This window comes from Lactuca sativa, chromosome 8, assembly GCF_002870075.4.
Source record: "Lactuca sativa cultivar Salinas chromosome 8, Lsat_Salinas_v11, whole genome shotgun sequence".
Lineage (NCBI taxonomy): Eukaryota > Viridiplantae > Streptophyta > Magnoliopsida > Asterales > Asteraceae > Lactuca > Lactuca sativa.
Window position 1 is genome coordinate 187226417 of NC_056630.2, and position 18165 is coordinate 187244581.

Consider the following 18165-nt stretch of genomic DNA (forward strand, 5'->3'; position numbering starts at 1 on the left):
TAACTAGATTGCATAAACTTCTTATTCTGTGTAGTTAGTGACCATTAATCTGCATGAATTTGAATACCTAGTAATTTAGTGAACATTAGATTATTAGAGCTAAGATCGAACCAATCTTAGTTAAGTAATTGAATTATTGAATTTAGTTGTGCTAGAGAACTCATATTATGAAAATAATTGTGTGTGTTAACTCAATCTTACATAGCTCCAATTCTATTTAATAAATTGATTATGTGTTAAATTATGTGTGACCATACATAGCTCTACATGAATTAATTGAGTATTCGTAAATTTGGAATTGAATTGCTAATAATATCTTAATTGGTAACCAACAGGAATTGTCATAATTAATATATAAACCATTGAGGGAAAGTGGATTTAAACTAACATAAATGTTTTATTAATTTGATAGTTGTTGATAAATTAAGTTCATCTAAACTTGCAAAATTAGATAAAAACCATTACTTTGCTAGAATGTTAGGTTAACTTAATAGTAGTTAGATTAATAAATTAAAAACCGTTCCCTGTGTTCGACCCCAACTTAAACTACATTACAATCCGACTAGGTACACTGCCTAGGTGCAATTTAGTTAGTCAAGTTAGGGTTATAAATTTAAAATTAGGTGTAGCTATTTCCATGCATTAAGTTTTTGGCGACGTTGCCGGGGAACACCCATTTTAGTTGTTAATTTATTTTTTTTAGGTTAATAGATCCTTTTGTGGGGTAAAACCTGCAAAAAGTGCTTAGTTTTTTTTTTTCAAAACTGAACTCACGACGTGAGCTTTTAAGGCTCATGCTGTGAATCCATTTGTTTTTCTTTTTCGTTGTTTTTGTTCAGTTTTACGCTTTTATTTTTGTTTATTTTGTAGTAGTTCGTGACCAGAGGTTCCAACACGCATTTGGTGCCACCATTTGAAGATCCAGAGTCAGCCATTCACTAAAAGACAGATAAGAACGCAGGAATGAACGAAACACCAAAGAAGTCACCTTTCAAGGATCTCAAATCAGTCTTTGGAAAGAAGTCAAGAAAGAAAGTGGGAGAGTCAAGTACATCATCAAAGGACAAAAGCAAGGTAGAAGGCTTTGATCAAATATCTAACCCACAAGAATTCAAGTACGAATCCGAGCTTGAATTTGCATTAGAAAGAAGTGAACGCGGAGACGAGCCAGAAAGCGAAGTGGCAAATATTGCGGATATGTCCACGGGAGCATACAAGAAGCGGATAAGAGACGATGTTGGTCGCGGGCAGAGCTTCGGCTCGGGAACCGCACTTCTCGGGATCTTTGGGATCTCGGGACTTGCCTCGGGGCTAGAGTATGATATCGGGGCCTCGGGGTATTTCTGGCACGCAAAATGATGCAAAACGGGAGACAGAAGAGAAGAAACGAACAAAACTCTCGGTTGCCTTCGGATCCCTTTTATAGAGGCTGGAGCCTCGGAGTACGCGGGGCGTACTGCAGTACGCAGCGCGTACTGCTTCCGAAATCGTCACTGCATGCGTCATCCGAAGTGTCGACACTCTCGGAGTACGCGGGGCGTACGTCGGATCGGACTGGTGACTCCCTCTTCGGATAATGCCGGATTTTTTATTTAAAAATAAATACAATTTATTTATCAAACTTCGGAAATTCATATCTTCTTCCTACGAACTCCGTTTTCGACGTTCTTTATATCCACGGAAAGGTGAGGCTACGCTCTACAACTTTTGTTTAGACTCCGTCGGCTAATTTTGATTTTATTTTTATTATTTATTTTTAATAGGCCGCGACAGAAAAACTTCGTTATAAATTCATAACTTCTTCGTTTGACGTCCGTTCTCGCGTAACTTTTTATCGCGTCGATACCAACAATGAGATCTTCGATTCTCATTTAGATTTCTTCGGCTAAAAACCGCTCGATCTCAAATCGAGTATTTCAGGCTGCACACCGCTAAGTCGAAACTTCGATAAATCATAACTTCCTCATACGAAGTCAGATTTAGGCGTTCTATAAATATTCGAAAACCTCGTTTCAATTACTACAACATTAACCAAAGATATTAAGTTTATTTTACACTTAAATTTTGACGCTTATTTTTATTCTTAATTAATCAGACCACATAATTAAGCAATTAAGCACAAAACACATAATACTCAAATAATACATTCTTATTATTTCAAAATGGGTTACAAAGGTTAACCTAGACTATTACATTGCTAAAAACGGCAAGCCCGGAAACACAGGCGTTACAATTCTCTCCACCTTAGAATGATTCCGTCCCCGGAATCACACATTAACAAACAAATGCGGATAGCGACCCATCATGTCACTCTCCGTCTCCCAGGTGAGATTCGGCCCATTCGTGTGTTTCCATCGGACAAGCACTAACCCAACCATCTTGCGTCGCAATTTCTTAGTCTTTCGGTCAACAATTGCCTCTGGTTCCTCAATCAACCTTTTGTTCTCATCAATTCTCAATTCAGAGATTGGAATTATGTCGGGAACTTCTCCCGTGAACTTCCTCAAATAACACACATGAAAAGTGTTATGAGTTCCATTCAGTTCTTCTGGTAATTCGAGCTTCTAAGCTTGGTTCCCAATCCTCTGAAGAACTTTAAACGGTCCAATAAACCTTGGACTCAACTTTCCCCTTTTACCAAATCTTATAAGTCCCTTCCACGGTGAGACTTTAAGCAAAACCGAATCCCCAACCTCAAAAGTTATCGGTCTCCGCTTCTTGTCAGCATAGCTCTTTTGACGATCCTGAGCTGCTAACATTCTTTCCCTAATTATTTTCAACTTTTCAGCAGTTTGATGAACCATCTCCGGTCCCATAAACTGCTTTTCCCCAGCCTCAAGCCAACAAGACGGCGTACGACACTTCTGTCCATACAAAGCTTGGTAAGGTGCCATCTTAATGCTCGAGTGGAAACTATTATTATAGGAAAATTCTACCAACGGTAAATGTTCATCCCAATTACCTAGGAATTCCATAGTACATGCTCTCAGCATATCTTCAAGTGTTTGTATCGTTCGTTCGCTCTGACCATCAGTCTGCGGATGGTAAGCTGTACTTAAACACAACTTGGTACATAATTCTACTTGTATACTTTTCCAAAACCTCTATGTGAAACGGCTATCACGATCCGACACAATCGTTAACGGAACACCGTGAAGCCTCACAATTTCCTTCACGTAAGAATTCGCAAGCTTCTCCATAGACCATTTCTCCTTGGCCGCTATGAAATGCGCACTCTTAGTGAATCGATCAACGACCACCCAAATCATGTCGTGACCATTCTTTGTTCTGGGCAGTTTAGTGACAAAATCCATAGCAATGTCTTCCCACTTACCCATAGGCACAGGCAAAGGTTCTAAACTCCCGTACGGTTTCTGATGTTGTGTCTTGACTCTCGCACAAGTCACACACTCGGCCACATACTTTGCAACATCAAGCTTCATCGTCGGCCACCAGTAGTAGGGTTTCAGGTCCCTATACGTTTTAGTGCTACCCGGATGAATCTAGTACATGGTCTTGTGAGCTTCTTCCATCAGAAGATCTTTGACTCCTCCTGTCTTAGGTATCCAAATCCGATCTTGGAACACCTTCAGTCCACGACTGTTTACACCGAACACCAACGTTTTGCCCAAACGTTCCTCCTTTCTGTCATTCCTCTCAGAAGCTTCACTCTGAGCTTTCTTTATACTTTCCAGAATAGTCGAGACAACTTCAATTCTCAACGCTCTTGGCCTTTTCCTTTCAAGATTGACTTTCCGACTGAGAGAATCAGCAACAACATTAGCCTTACCGGGGGTAAAGTATCTCGCAGTCGTAGTCTTTAAGTAATTCCAGCCAGTGTCGTTGCCTCATATTCAATTCCTTCTGATTAAAGAGATATTGGAGACTCTTATGGTCAGTGAAAAGTTTGCACTTCGTGCCATAGAGGTAATGCCTCCATATTTTCAGAGCGAAAACTACCGCTGCCAACTCCAAATCATGAGTTGGGTAATTCTTTTCATGTTCTTTCAGCTGTCGAGATGCATATGCTATCACCTTTTCTCTTTGGGTCAAAACACAACCCAATCCAACACCAGACGCATCGCTATAGACAGCGAAGTCTTCAACTCCATCGGGTAGAGAAAGTATCGGTGCCTCGCATAGCTTCTTCTTTAGCTGCTCAAATGCTTCTTTATGCTTCTCACTCCAAGCATAAATAGCTCCTTTGTGGGTCAAAGCTGACAATGGACTAGCGATGGAAGAAAAGCCTTGGATAAACCTTCGGTAATATCCAGCTAATCCCAAAAAGCTTCGAATCTCCGTGGGACTTTTCGGTTGCTCCCACTTTATCACAGCTTCAATCTTTGCTGGATCAACCATTATCCCTTCTTGGTTGACCACGTGACCCAAGAATTGGACTTCACGAATCCAAAAATCACATTTGGAGAACTTAGCATACAGCTTCTCCTTCTTCAAGACTTCTAACACTTCTCGCAAGTGTCTGCCATGCTCCTCTTGGCTTTTCGAGTAAATCAGAATGTCGTCTATGAACACTATCACGGATTTATCAAGGAAAGGATTACAAACCCTATTCATCAAATCCATGAACGCTGCCGGAGCATTGGTTAGTCCAAACGACATAACCAAGAACTCGTAGTGTCCATATCTAGTTCTGAATGCAGTCTTCTCAATATCTTGCTCTCTTACTTTTAGCTGATGATATCCTGACCTTAGATCGATCTTCGAGAAATAGCTCGAACCTTGCAATTGATCAAACAGGTCATCAATCCTCGGCAACGGATATCTATTCTTTATTGTTGCCTTGTTCAGCTCTCTGTAATCAATGCACATTCTCATACTTCCATCTTTCTTCTTCACGAATAACACCGGAGCTCCCCAGGGTGATGAACTAGGTCTAATGAAACCTTTGTCCAATAACTCCTGAAGTTGCATCATTAGCTCCTTCATCTCCGTCGGTGCTAGTCGATAAGGTGCTTTTGCAATTGGCGTCGTTCCTGGCAACAAGTCAATACGGAATTCCACTTGTCGATCTGGTGGTAATCCAGGAAGATCTTCGGGAAATACTTCCGGATAATCACACACCACTGGAATATTCTGCATCACCTTCTTTTCCTTCTTAGCATCAATCACGAATGCTAAATATGATGTACACCCCTTGGTCAAACATTTTCTGGCTTTCATCAATGAAATGATTCCAGAATTCACTCTGCGTTTATCTCCATACACCATAAACGAATCTTTCCCAGGCGGGTTTACTTTGACTATTTTCTTCTTGCATAAAATTTCGGCGTCGTTGGCGCTAAGCCAATCCATTCCCAAAACGACGTCGAAACCATTTAGTTCGATAGGCAATAATTCCTCATGGAACTTATTCCCATTCAGATCAATTAAGATGTTTTTCATGCGATAGCTAACAGGTACAAACTTGCCACTAGCAACTTCGACTAATAAGGCATTATCTAGTCTAACAACAGGCAAAGCTAGCTTTCTACCAAATTCATGCGATATAAAGGAGTAGTTGGCTCCATAATCAAATAAAATTTGGGCAGGCAATTCGTTAACGAGAAAGGTACCTGAGGCGACATCAGCTTCATCTTTAGCAGCTTCCAGTGTCATCTGGAATGCTCTCGCCTTTGGCTTTGGCGGAATGTTGGGTCTAGCTGCCTCCTTCTTCTTCGGGCAGTCCCTCGACATATGACCCTCCTCACCAAAACCATAGCAAACTTTCTTTGTGAGGGTACACTCATTGGCATAGTGCCCTGGCTTTCCACACTTGTAGCATGTGTTCTCCACCTCACATTTTCCATGATGCTTCTTTTTACATTTGTCGCACCATTTTGCTTCACCTCCACTTCCCCTCGAACCAGACTTCGAGAACTTGTTTTTCTTGTTGGACCCTGAAGTTCCATCGAACTTCCTCTTTTCTCCAACATCTATTCTTTCCAGACCCTTTTCCTTCTGCTGGGCCTCCACATTCTTAGCTGCACGAACAGCCGTTTTCAGAGTAGTTGCCATCTTGACTGTCGGACCAAAGTCGGCAGGCAGTCCATTAGCAAACCTCTCAATCTTGGAGAGTTCCGTTGGCACTAGGTACGGAAACAACTTCATCTTCTCAGTAAATGTAGTAGCATAGTCATCTATGCTCATCTTCCCCTTCTTTAAGTTTTGAAACTCATTGTTCAGATCAATCAGATCTATCTCTGAACAATACTGCACCCTTAACTGTTCCAAGAACTCCTCCCATGACATTTTCAGGGCTTCTCCTCGTGGCATAGTATCTGCCAACAACTTCCACCAACTCAAGACTCCAGTCTTCAGTTGTCTAACCGCAAAGACGGTCTTCTGTTTGTTGCTACAGTCGCAACTTTCAAATACCATCTCCATCTCGGAGATCCAATCCATTATCTCAACAGGCTTTGGGCTACCAGAAAGACTTGGCGGTTTGGCGCCCAAGAAGTTCTTGTACATTCGCCCATCCTTGTTGTTTCTCCTTTCTGGATTGTTCCTTCGTTATCCTTGAGTCCCAACTTGACTCATCATGCGACAATTGTTCCTTCCTCCGATTGCTCGGGAATCAATTCAGGTTCCTCAATAAGTATGATAGATTCATCCCTATTATTATGCAACATTTGTCGCATCTCCTCCCTTTGTTCAGCTAGCATAGCCCGAATCATGGCTTGCACCGCAGCCATTGTTATTGGTTCTGGTGCTGCTGCTACAACAGGTATCTGCTCAATCACTGGCGGTTGATTCCTGTTTTGTTCTCACCATTTTGATTTACACACCGAATAAGATGAAATTAGATCCTTATTCACGATAGATATTCAAATCATCCTTATTACTCCGAAACGTTTACATGCTAGTTCTAATGACGTAGACGCACTCTTAGAATCCTACACATATAAGGTTTCCAGATCCGGTCGGCAACAGACCGTAGATCCGAACAAATAATATCATATATGGCAACATATAATATTTAGCACATAAAAGCATTTTAGGCAACTTTCCTAAAATAAACTAGTGCTCGTGTCTAAAATCCAACAGACACACATCTTAAAATTCCACTTAGCATTCTAAGTTTAAGTCTAGAAATCCTACAAATTCCTAGTTCGCTTAAACTAATGCTCTGATACCAACTGTGACATCCCCAAAATCTCGGCCAGAAAAGACCGATTTTCATTTATGCTTTTAAATAATTTCAGAGTAAATCCTTTTGATTTGAAAGAGTTGCGGAATTTGTTCCCAAAACAAAACATGATAAAATAATATTTATCAAAGCATTTCATCAAGAGATGCATTTCATTATATAATCAAAACTCGGGATGTCATGTTCTGATACAGACCATAAAGCATAAACGATAACATTACAAGTCATTCAACAAATATATACATATACAGACTTGTAAACAAAACAACAAGATGATCCATCCATCTTACGCCCTTGTGCCACTTCCTGTAATACAAATAAAACTGAGTGGGTCAGGCTTGGGAGCCTGGTGAGCATATAGGGTTTTCAACCCACAATAAATAAGTTATATTTAATTTCACCAACCAATCACTATCCCGATTACCCATTCCCGTTATCCTCACTTTACGTCCCTAAAACAACAACTATCTCAAGGGACTTAATCTAGGATTTTCATCGGGAAGGACATCACTGCTAAGGGGTTTCCTCAACAATAGACATCGTAAAGGCAACATGAGGGGGATAGAGTACACCGGTGAACACATCGTTCACAAAACCTACAGGTTATGAACCTGCTAGCGTTCCACTGGACTGTCTAGAAGGAGTTCGTGGTCGTTATCCATACTCCGCTGAATAACTAGATCAACAACAACAACACCATCGAGGCCTCTCATCTGCTTATTACACACCAACTATCTACCCATGTTCTACCCAACATATTAGTAGACAAAAATATATATTTTCATACATAGTTTAAAACCTATATATCATTTTCATTCAGTATATATTCCAAATAACAGATGAGGCATACCACATAACACGTATTCCATAGAAAACAATTCAGATCTATGAGATAGAATAAAGTGAATATCCATTCACGCATACAATCACAAAATATACACATAACAAGTATATCATATAAAATACTTCATAGTTACTCGTTAGAAGAAAGTAACTATACCCTCACACATATAAACCACAATTTACTTAATACACTCAAACCGCACTTGTATTATTATCGTGTTTATGAAAGGTAGTATACACTCACTTGATCAGAAGATGATCGGACAGCACTACGACTTGCAGAAGTAGTAATCCACAGCAGATCTGGAAGATCTCTACAAAAATCGAACTTCTCGCGGGCAGAGCTTCGGCTCAGGAACCGCACTTCTCGGGATCTTCGGGATCTCGGGACTTGCCTCGGGGCTAGAGTATGATACCGGGGCTTCGGGGTATTTCTAGCACGCAAAATGATGCAAAACGGGAGAGAGAAGAGAAGAAATGAACAAAACTCTCGGCTGCCTTCGGATCCCTTTTATAGAGGCTGAAGCCTCGGAGTACGCGGGGCGTACTGCAGTATGCAGCGCGTACTGCTTCCAAAATGGTCACTGCATGCGTCATCCGAAGTGTCGACACTCACGGAGTACGCGGGGCGTACGTCGGATCGGACTGGTGACTCCCTCTTCGGATAATGTCGGATTTTTGATTTAAAAATAAATACAATTTACTTATCAAACTTCAGAAATTCATATCTTCTTCATACGAACTCCGTTTTTGACGTTCTTTATATCCACGGAAAGGTGAGACTACGCTCTACAACTTTCGTTTAGACTCCGTCGGCTAATTTTGATTTTATTTTTATTATTTATTTTTAATAGGCCGCGACAGAAAAACTTCGTTATAAATTCATAACTTCTTCGTTTGACGTCCGTTCTCGCCTAACTTTTTATTGCTTCGATACCAACAATGAGATCTTCGATTCTCATTTAGATTTCTTCGGCTAAAAACTGCTCGATCTCAAATCGAGTATTTCAGGCTGCACACCGCTAAGTCGAAACTTCGATAAATCATAACTTCCTCATACGAAGTCAGATTTGGGCGTTCTATAAATATTCGAAAACCTCGTTTCAATTACTACAACTTTAACCAAAGATATTAAGTTTATTTTACACTTAAATTTTGACGCTTATTTTTATTCTTAATTAATCAGACCACATAATTAAACAATTAAACACAAAACACATAATACTCAAATAATACATTCTTATTATTTCAAAATGGGTTACAAAGGTTAACCTAGACTATTACATTGCTATAAACGGCAAGCCTGGAAACACAGGCGTTACACATTGCGGACTATTTCAATATCCCAAATGTTCCAAGAGAGACTATGTTGTTAAGGATGCTTCCCGTTACTTTTAAAGAAGCTGCAAGAGATTGGTTGAAAGCACTTCCACCCGGTGCGATTACTTCTTGGGCACAGATGCATGAGCAATTCTTGGAACAATTCTGCCCACCATCAAAAATATCTAAACTCAAGAAGGCAATAGCCGACTTTGAGAAAAATTTGGGTGAATCACTTTATGAGGCATGGGAGCGTTATAAGGAGTTGCTAAGGAATTGTCCTCAAAGTGACCTCAACATACAACAAGAAGTATCTATCTTTTATGACGGGGTGAATGTCATGACAAGGCAACTCCTTTATTCTCAAGGGATACTTACTAAGAAAAATATGGGTGAAGTAAAGGAGTTGATTGAAGAGTTCTCAAAGCATTCTCGTGAGTACCACTATCCAAGAAATGAAGGAGCAAAAGGAATTAGGGGAGGCAAATCTGAAGACATGGTTGTTGTACTAGCTATGTTTGACATCATGGATAGAAGAATGACCAAGGTGGACCAGTCAATTCATGCTATTAGAGTTGGATGTGAAAGATGCAATGATCCACACTTGACAAAAGAATGCAACTTAGATAAACAAGGAAATAAAAGGCTCAAATTTGTTATTCTAGTGGGGATAAATATGATGAAGATTGGAGAAACCCCAAGAAGGAGTGGTTTCCATATGAAGAGTACAAGAAGAAAAAAAGAAGAAAATATAGGCAGACAGGTCGAGGCTTCTACCAAAAGGAACAACCACCAGCCGAAAAGAAAGTTGATTTAGAAAATGTGTTAGCTCGTTTTATGGAGGTTTCTGGAAAAAGGAATGATGAAACGGATGCAGTGATAAGGGAACATTATAATATCATGAAGGAACAACAAGCTTTGCTAAGAAATCACCAAGCATCGATCCATAACATTGAAGTCCAACTAGGTCAACTAACTACTCTCGTACAAGATAAGTTATCTCCAAAAATCCCCGAGAAAAAACCTCATTCGCAAGTCATGATGATTGAAACTGAAGAAGAGGCTATTTCTGAGTTCCTAGAAGCACTAGAAGTAGAGCCACAACCGTCCAAAGCAAAGCCAAAAAAGTCAAAAGTCGAAGAAATTTTTTTTGCTGAAACACCAAACTCATGACTTGAGCCTTTAAAGCTCGCGACGTGGGCCGAGTCTTAATAGAAAAATTCAGCAAAAGTTTCAGCTTATCGTCCCCCTTCACCGTTTTCGTCCTGAGTTAATAGTCATCCACTGGAACAGGAGCATTTGGAATTTATGAAGCAAGGAAAGGGAATTCCAATAAATACTCCTTTTATTGAATTGTTTTCTAAAATTCCCGAATATGAAAGGTTTTTACAAGAGTTGATAGATACTCGTCAGCATTTGAAGAAAAATTCCAAGATAGTTCTTAGTGAGCAGAGTTCAAAGGTTGAATTGGGGGAGTTACCAAAGAAGATGGGAGATCATGGACGCCTCACTCTTCCTTGTGAATTTGGGAATAATTTTAAGACTTATGCTTCAGCCGATTTTGGGGCTTGCATAAATTTAATGCCTTTTTCATTTTACCAAAAGCTCAATACTCTAAAGTTAGAGGCTACAAGAATGACCATTCACATGGCAAACCGTTCAGTGACACATCTGAGGGGCATTGTGGAAGACGTCTTAGTAAAAATTGGGAAAAAAAATTTTCCAATTGATTTTGTGGTTATGGACATGAAAGAAGATCGTGATGTTCAAATCATCTTGGGTCTGCCTCTACTTAATATTGCTAGTGCCTTGGTTGATATTCGTGAATCCAAGCTTACCTTGAGAGTGGGAGATAATGAAGTTACTTTTGGAATAGAGGATGGTTTCCAAGGAAGTGATGTTCAAGTTGAAGTTTTTAATATTGATAAAGAAGAAGATGAACTTGAAGATTGGAGAAGCTTATGGAAGAAGAACTAAAGACAATTCAACAACTCAAACATAACAAACCAAGAGCATCCGTTCCATTGGTGTTTGAAGTAATTGCTTATACAAATCCACCTTCTTGGGTGAGTGAGGAAAATGAAGATTTATCAAGTGACGAGGACGAGCTTACTTCTAAGGAAACAAGTTTAGCAGTGGATGAAAGATGGTTCCCATAGAGCAAAGAAATGAAAAATTGGAAAATAAAGGGATCAAACGCAAGCTTGAAGTAAATGAAGTGAAGGCTAAGAAAGAAAACTCCAAAAGGACGTATATTAGATGAGTCCAAGCATACAAAAGGAGATGGAAGGAGCAAAAGATTCAAATGGTGATGGACACTCCGGATAATTAAACGTGAGGTGGCACGGAGTCCGGCTCATGACTCTAAGAAAAAGAAGCGCTTCTCAAGAGGCAACCCGAGCTCGATTTGAAATTTCTTTTCGTTTTGCCTTTAGTTTAGTTTTTGCATTTTTAGTTTTTTTAGGATAATTGATCATCTAATAATCTTATGATGGTAAAAATACAGTGTGGGGTTCCTAAAAATTAAGTGGTAAAACGATTTAAGGTTTTTAATATAAATGGTATTATTTTTACAGTCAGAAGCGAACTCACGACGTGAGCCTTCAAGCTCACGACGTGAGCTATAGTATGATACAGGCGGGACAAATTTTGCTCTCATATTTTCGCCCAACATTTTTTAGCCCAAATTATAATCAATTAAATGGCCCGAATGTTTTCGCCCACTTTCGAACTCACGACGTGAGCAAGACAAAAATCGGGACCGCTGGCTTAAATAAATCAGAACAAAATTGACCACCATTTTCTAATCCCACGAACGATGACAACCCTATGGTCCCTCCACATACTCGATTTTTGCCAAATCCAACACAAATAACCTTTGTGCTTACGTCATCTTCAAACTAAGGTAGATAACTCCTACTTTTAGTGCTTAATTTTGACTAATTTGTTGATTTAAGGGTTAGGGTTTGTAATATGTGTGAATTTCGAAATCATGTCTTAAATATGTGATTCATCTACTGCATGTTGCCTAAATGTGCTTAGAAGTGACTTATTAGTAAACCCCAAAAAGGATTTAAGCCCGCTTTTTAATCTAGCGTGGACGATTTTTGCTGAAGATAAAGAACTCACGACGTGAGCTTCAAGACTCACGACGTGAGTCCTGGGTACCGAGTCTAATGTTTTATGTTAATCTGCCTAATATGTGGAATGTTTTGTTTGGTTTATCTTGTTTATTTGTTCTTGCAGAAAAATGGCTTTCAAGAGTTCAAATGAAAATTTTCAATGCCATGTGTCATCCCGCCACGTATTGTACCGACTTCCCATGGACATGCCTACCTCTGTTCTCACTAATTCCACAAACAAACTGGGGTGGTTACACAACACGGAATTTTCCATTTCCCCGAGGATTGATTGGGTACAGTTTAGGGAGATTGGATTGATGGAGAAAATGGCTCCATTCTTGACAAAACAATTTTATGTGGATGATTTTTCTTTCACCTGTAATGGGTGGAGAAATCTATTCGCTATTAGTGAGTCGGTTTATCAAGAACTATGTTTTGAGTTATTTCATTCTGTTTCCTTTGAAGGAGCTACTGTTGATCCTTTTTACCCTAGGGCTTTGGTTTTCCGCCTAGGTTGCGATTTCAGGGAATGCAGCCTCGCAGAGTTTGCAAGGCGGATGGGAATATATGAAGAGCATGAAACACGGTTACCGGTATTTGAGCTCTTCTTAAGGTCTGTAGCCCGAGAGTATTTACCGAGTGCATCTGGAAAAGACTTTTGGTGTTCGATTGCAAATGAAGCTTTTCACTCGAGTGTTTCATAGGAAAGCCATATTAGATCCCCGATCCACCGACTACTTCACCGATTGATCACTTTTTCAATCAATCATAAAAGGCATGGGGACAAAGTAACAAGCTTGAATCTCTTTTTCTTATGGAGCATGGTCACACCAGGAGTTTTCTGCAATATTCCCTATCATTTGGCTAACTATTTGGGTAGTAAAGCTGTCATTTCACGAGCTAGTAGCCCCATTAATGGGGGTCATTTCATTACCCGCCTGGCAAAATTTTATGGTCTTCTTACACCTCATTTGACCTGGACTTTGACATCCAAGCCTAGAGATGATCTTACTATGGGTTTTTTGGAGTCTATGTGTGTGGTACTAAACATGGGGTCGCATTGAAGCATACCGATAGATGATGTTGAACAACCACACGAACAACCCGAACAAAAACCGAGGCCACGAGGGAGGAGAAATGTAAGAGGAAGAAGAGATAGAGGACAACTGGTGCAACATAATGCACCCATGGGAGGAGCCACTTTTGGAGGCAATATGTCGGGATATTTTGATCAATTGTCTTTAAGTGTTAACTGGATCGATAGGACGGTAGAAAATATGGTTAGACATTTGAATGTTGAGCAACCACCTCACTTGGGAAGTCACTACCCAATTATCCCAATGTGGAGTGAGTATCAAAATCGTGGAAGAGACAAGGCCGGAACGAGCGGAGCAAATGAAGATGATTAGATTATTGTTTAGCTTATTTAGTTTTATTTTTAGTTTGTTTGATTTTTTTTGGTTTTTTTGAGATTTTAAGACTTTTAAATTGGTTATGTTCTTGTTTACTTCTTTGGTTATTATTTTTAGATTTGCTAGGAATCGTGGGAAAGGGATGTCGAGATATGAGTGCAAAAACGTTTAGCCGAGAGTCTAGAGTCGAGAGTTAAGACCCACAATTAAAAATAAGTGTGGGGTGAGTCAAGAGAGAAGAGTCATAAAAATAGAGTTTAATGAGGGTCTTAATCCATTAAGACAAATGGGTTGAAGTTCACACATTAAAAGAAGAATCGGAGGAAATAAGTTTTCTGTCCGCCCAGTTCTCACAACGTGAGCCCTTACTACTCACATCATGAGCTCGTTACTGAGGGTTCCCAGATTGCGCGTATTTGTGACCTCACGTCGTGAACTTTACCATATCATGTCGTGAGTCTTAAATTTTCACGAAATAGAAGACTTTTCATTCATGTTTATTACATGGGTCACCACCATCCTTCTTGGAATTATTATGAAGATTATTATGACTTAATTTATCAACCATGCAATGTGGTGTATGCTTTCCCACGTTGTTCTTACGCTTTGGAGATTTTTCTGCACCACAATTGTTGAAGATTGAAGTTTCGATTCCATATTTTTGTCAGCATATTTGCATATCTCACGTGTTGAAGATCCAAGTTCCATAATAGAAGAAATTCGTATTCAAGATGCACAACTTATCCACACATTTGGAGTTCGGTCACGCCACTACTATCCCAGGGGAGTATGTTCCTTTTTCTCCCTTTTATTGCTTTTAAATTATTTTATGCATACAATGAGGGCATTGTATGTAATAAGTTTGGGGGAGGGGGTAGAAAAAGTAAAATGCTAGAAAATTAAAAAAAAAAGTTAAAAATTTAAAAAATTTTAGACATAGATTTGGAATAATAATCTAAAATTAAATCTAGTAATAATATTTTAAACTTAAGTTTCTAGTATAGTGTGGGATGATCAAATGCAAGCTCAAATGTTTAACCGAGCCAACATATGTTATAGTATATTTGTGGCTTCCCATTTCTACTGAAAAGTCATGAGTTATGAAAAGGTAATCTGGTAGTTTATATGGAGTAATATGTTTTGCACCCGAAACCTGAAATCTATCCAGGAAAGTTTATGTAGTCATTGCACTTAGACTAATAGCTTTAGCCAATAAAGGTTGAAGTTAAGCTCCATTGATTAAGCATGTAGGTTTTGAGAGGAAAAAGTGAGTTATAAAAAAAAAAAAGAAATTACCGAAAAGTGAAAAAATTGAAGAATTTTGGATCTATAAAGTATGAAGATCAAAAGATCAAAATTCCAAAGAATCAAAAATTGTAGATACCAAAAATCAAAAAGGTCGTGAATTCAAAAAAAAAATCAAAGACCAATTATTCAAAGAAGTGAAGAATTCCAAGAGCACCATTGGGGTATCTAAAATTGTAATTTCTAGTTTATGTATGCTTGGGTAGCTTAACCAAAAATACCTTGAGGTTAAGAAAGATTTTTGAGGATTGATTCGGAGGGTTGCAGAAATGAGTATCATATAAGCTAAGGGGTGAAGTTTCATGAGGAATGTGCGTATTTAGGATTGGGAGGTTATTAGGAGAATTAGACACAATTATGCACATTGAGGTCTTGGTAGAATGACTGAGTTCAAAATGGATTGTTCTATGTGATGCTAATGATGAAGGTTTAAATTAAAAATAATTAGTTTTGCTTGAGGGCAAGCAAAAGATAAGTGTGGAGTATTTTGATATTGCCATATTTATACATATTTTTAGGAAATATTTAATTACAACTTATAAGGTTAATTTATATTTTGCAGCCCAAAAGAAGACATTTTGAAGAAAATGGACTAAAAGCGTTAAAGAATGGAACTTTGGAGGATAAAGGCTTCAAAGATGAAACTTCCAAAAAAACACGTTCTCACGACGTGAGTGTTAAAGGCTCACGTCGTGAGTTAGGACTTTCCATAAGATAAACATTCCGAATCTAGAGTCCTTGTCAAACACAGATAACAACAATCTCATGATGTGAGATATCTTTGCTCACGATGTGAGTACGGATATTTCAAAATTTATATATAGACCTTGATCCCTACGGTTTTGAGAGGTTGGCTGACTTAGAGAGTTTCCAGAAGTCGAAAATCAGAGAGTTTGAAGGCTAGGGAATTGGTTTGTGTTGGGTAAAAATATCGTTTATACTTTGCTTTTCTAGGCAAATGTATTTTTCTGTAATATTTTTGGAGTTTACGGTCATGTTTACGGTTGAGTTTATGGCCGTAAACCCATTTACGGCCCAAGTTCAGTTAGCCCATACTCCCAAGTATAAATATAGGTGTTAGGGTGTGAGGAACAGATTGATGAACCCTAGAGATTCTACGGCCAAAAGAGAGAGAGGAAGAGAGAGCATATTGTGTGAGAGAATATATTGTAAGGATTTCATTCATATCATCAATACAATCAAGATTCTTAATATTCTTCTTCTCCTTCTCTTCTTATTGTGATCTGGCATCATCCGTTTGATTGGGATTCCGCACCATCAAACGGATCTGATTGATACACAAGCAAATTAGGGACTTACAATTGGTATCAAAGCCAAGTTGTATCAGTCAATTTTGTCAGATTTGGGGCATTATTTGATCTTATTTTCGAAATATTCTTGCGTTTTTGGATAGATCTCGCAAAAATAAGGGGGGTTAGTTCTTCGTGTTTTTCATAAAAAATGGTTTTTGATCGAGTTTTGGAGCTTCAAAGTCGAAAAATCGGTGTTTTTGGTCAGAGTTTGCGGCCGGCGGCTAGGGTTTCGGAGTTCACGGCCGGAAACTGTTCACGGTCGCCGGAGGATTGTGGCCGGTGTTTGCGGTCCGAGGAGTTCACGGCCTCCGTTTGCGGTTCGAGGAGTTAACGGCCGGTCCGAGCTTGCGGTCTTCGGTTTACAGGCTCGCACCTCGGCCTCGCAAGAAGCAGTCTTCGCAGCGTCTACTAAAAAACAAGAACGGGGCGGAAGGATTCGGAGGAGCTGGGGTTCGAACTCGGGACCTCTGGTTCATTACATTTGCGCCTTACCAAATCAGCTAGGCCACTTGATGATTCAACTCTTCTGATTTTTATTCAAATAGACTCTTTCTCGCTTCCAACTTTCGAATTTTGACACTTTTAACCCAAAAACTCAATTTCGTTTAATTTTAAATTCCTTTTTCATCCAAAATAAAAATAAATAAAATTAAAATTAATAAATAAAATTATATTTTAATTTTTGACTTTTATTTATTTTTTTTTTTTTAACTTTTGACCTTAAATTTTGACTTTGACTTTCAAGTTTGACCTTTGACTTTAAACTTTGACTTTTTCGTTTAACTTTTAAATTTTCAAATTTAGTTTTTCGGTTTGACTTTTGAGTTTAACTTTTTTATTTGACTTTTAAGGTTGACTTTTGAGGTTTATAATCAAAGGGTTTGACTTTTAAGTTTTATTTTAGCTTCTAGTTGTGCTTTTTAATTGATTTTAAGGTCTACGAGGGAGTTGAAACATGAAAGACAGTCGTCAGGATATGTTAAGACAAAATTTCAACATTTTCGATTATATCCCTGGAGAAACCCTCGAATCTCAGTTGCAGCGATTTACTACACTTATTACCGAGATGAATATAGCTGGGATCTTCTTGTCTAAATCTGAGATAAACAAAAAGCTATTGAATTCACTTCCAAAATCGTGGGATATGGACGTGGCTACCATCAAGAAGACAAAAGATCTCAATCGTCTTAGTCTTGCTAATGTAATTGAAGAACTTGATGCTTTGAAGTGTGGAAATACAATGAGTTCTGCAAACATCTCGGTCAATGAAGTTTCAGGTTCTCACTCATGTGAAGTTTTATGTACACTATCTAGAGAAGATACGATTAAATTTCTTCGGGAACAAATTGATTTATTAAAAAGAGAAGTTGAGGACCTGAGATATGAAGGATATCAACTCAGGAAACGACAGAAACCCCTGAATGCTGAATTAGAAGCAAAAACCAAGGACTTTAGGAAGCTTCAGGAAGAGTATAGCAACAAGTGTGAAAATTATGACTATATTAAGAGACAACTTGCTGCTGTAACTGAAGAACTTGACACTTTGAAAATTAAGTGTGTAAAAACAGACGTTAGTTTCAAAAATTATACTGTGTCAAGTCAGACAGTCGAATCATTATTTGAAACCCAATTAAAGTTCAAACAAAACCAACAAAAGGGTTTAGGATACGATAATGTACCTCCTCCTTTCAATCATGCATATC

The 18165-nt window shown here is 38.7% G+C and overlaps 2 protein-coding genes and 1 non-coding gene across 3 annotated transcripts; 2 read left to right on the top strand and 1 right to left on the bottom strand.

Annotated features, from left to right (window-relative positions):
- Positions 1–963: 963 nt before the first annotated feature.
- LOC111892431 (uncharacterized) lies at positions 964–10483 on the top strand. The gene is made up of 3 exons (XM_023888471.1): positions 964–1236; positions 9306–9965; positions 10070–10483. Exons 1-3 carry the CDS (start codon positions 964–966, stop codon positions 10481–10483), a joined length of 1347 nt encoding a protein of 448 aa, XP_023744239.1.
- LOC111892435 (small nucleolar RNA R71) lies at positions 9498–9604 on the bottom strand. Its single transcript, XR_002850547.1, has one exon. It is a non-coding gene; the product is annotated as a small nucleolar RNA R71 (small nucleolar RNA).
- Positions 10484–10618: 135 nt separating the features above from the next.
- LOC111892432 (uncharacterized) lies at positions 10619–11287 on the top strand. Its single transcript, XM_023888473.1, has one exon. It carries the CDS (start codon positions 10619–10621, stop codon positions 11285–11287), a length of 669 nt encoding a protein of 222 aa, XP_023744241.1.
- The last annotated feature ends 6878 nt before the right edge of the window (positions 11288–18165 follow it).

What these genes read in the sequence shown, in the direction of transcription:
- LOC111892431 (XM_023888471.1), top strand. Translation starts at nt 964, where the DNA reads ATGAACGAAACACCAAAGAAGTCACCTTTCAAGGATCTCAAATCAGTC. An exon ending in AGAAGCGGATAAGAGACGAT is followed by an intron (nt 1,237 to 9,305) that starts GTTGGTCGCGGG and finishes CTGGAAACACAG; the next exon opens with GCGTTACACATTGCGGACTA. An exon ending in GAAATAAAAGGCTCAAATTT is followed by an intron (nt 9,966 to 10,069) that starts GTTATTCTAGTG and finishes AAATATAGGCAG; the next exon opens with ACAGGTCGAGGCTTCTACCA.
- LOC111892432 (XM_023888473.1), top strand. Translation starts at nt 10,619, where the DNA reads ATGAAGCAAGGAAAGGGAATTCCAATAAATACTCCTTTTATTGAATTG.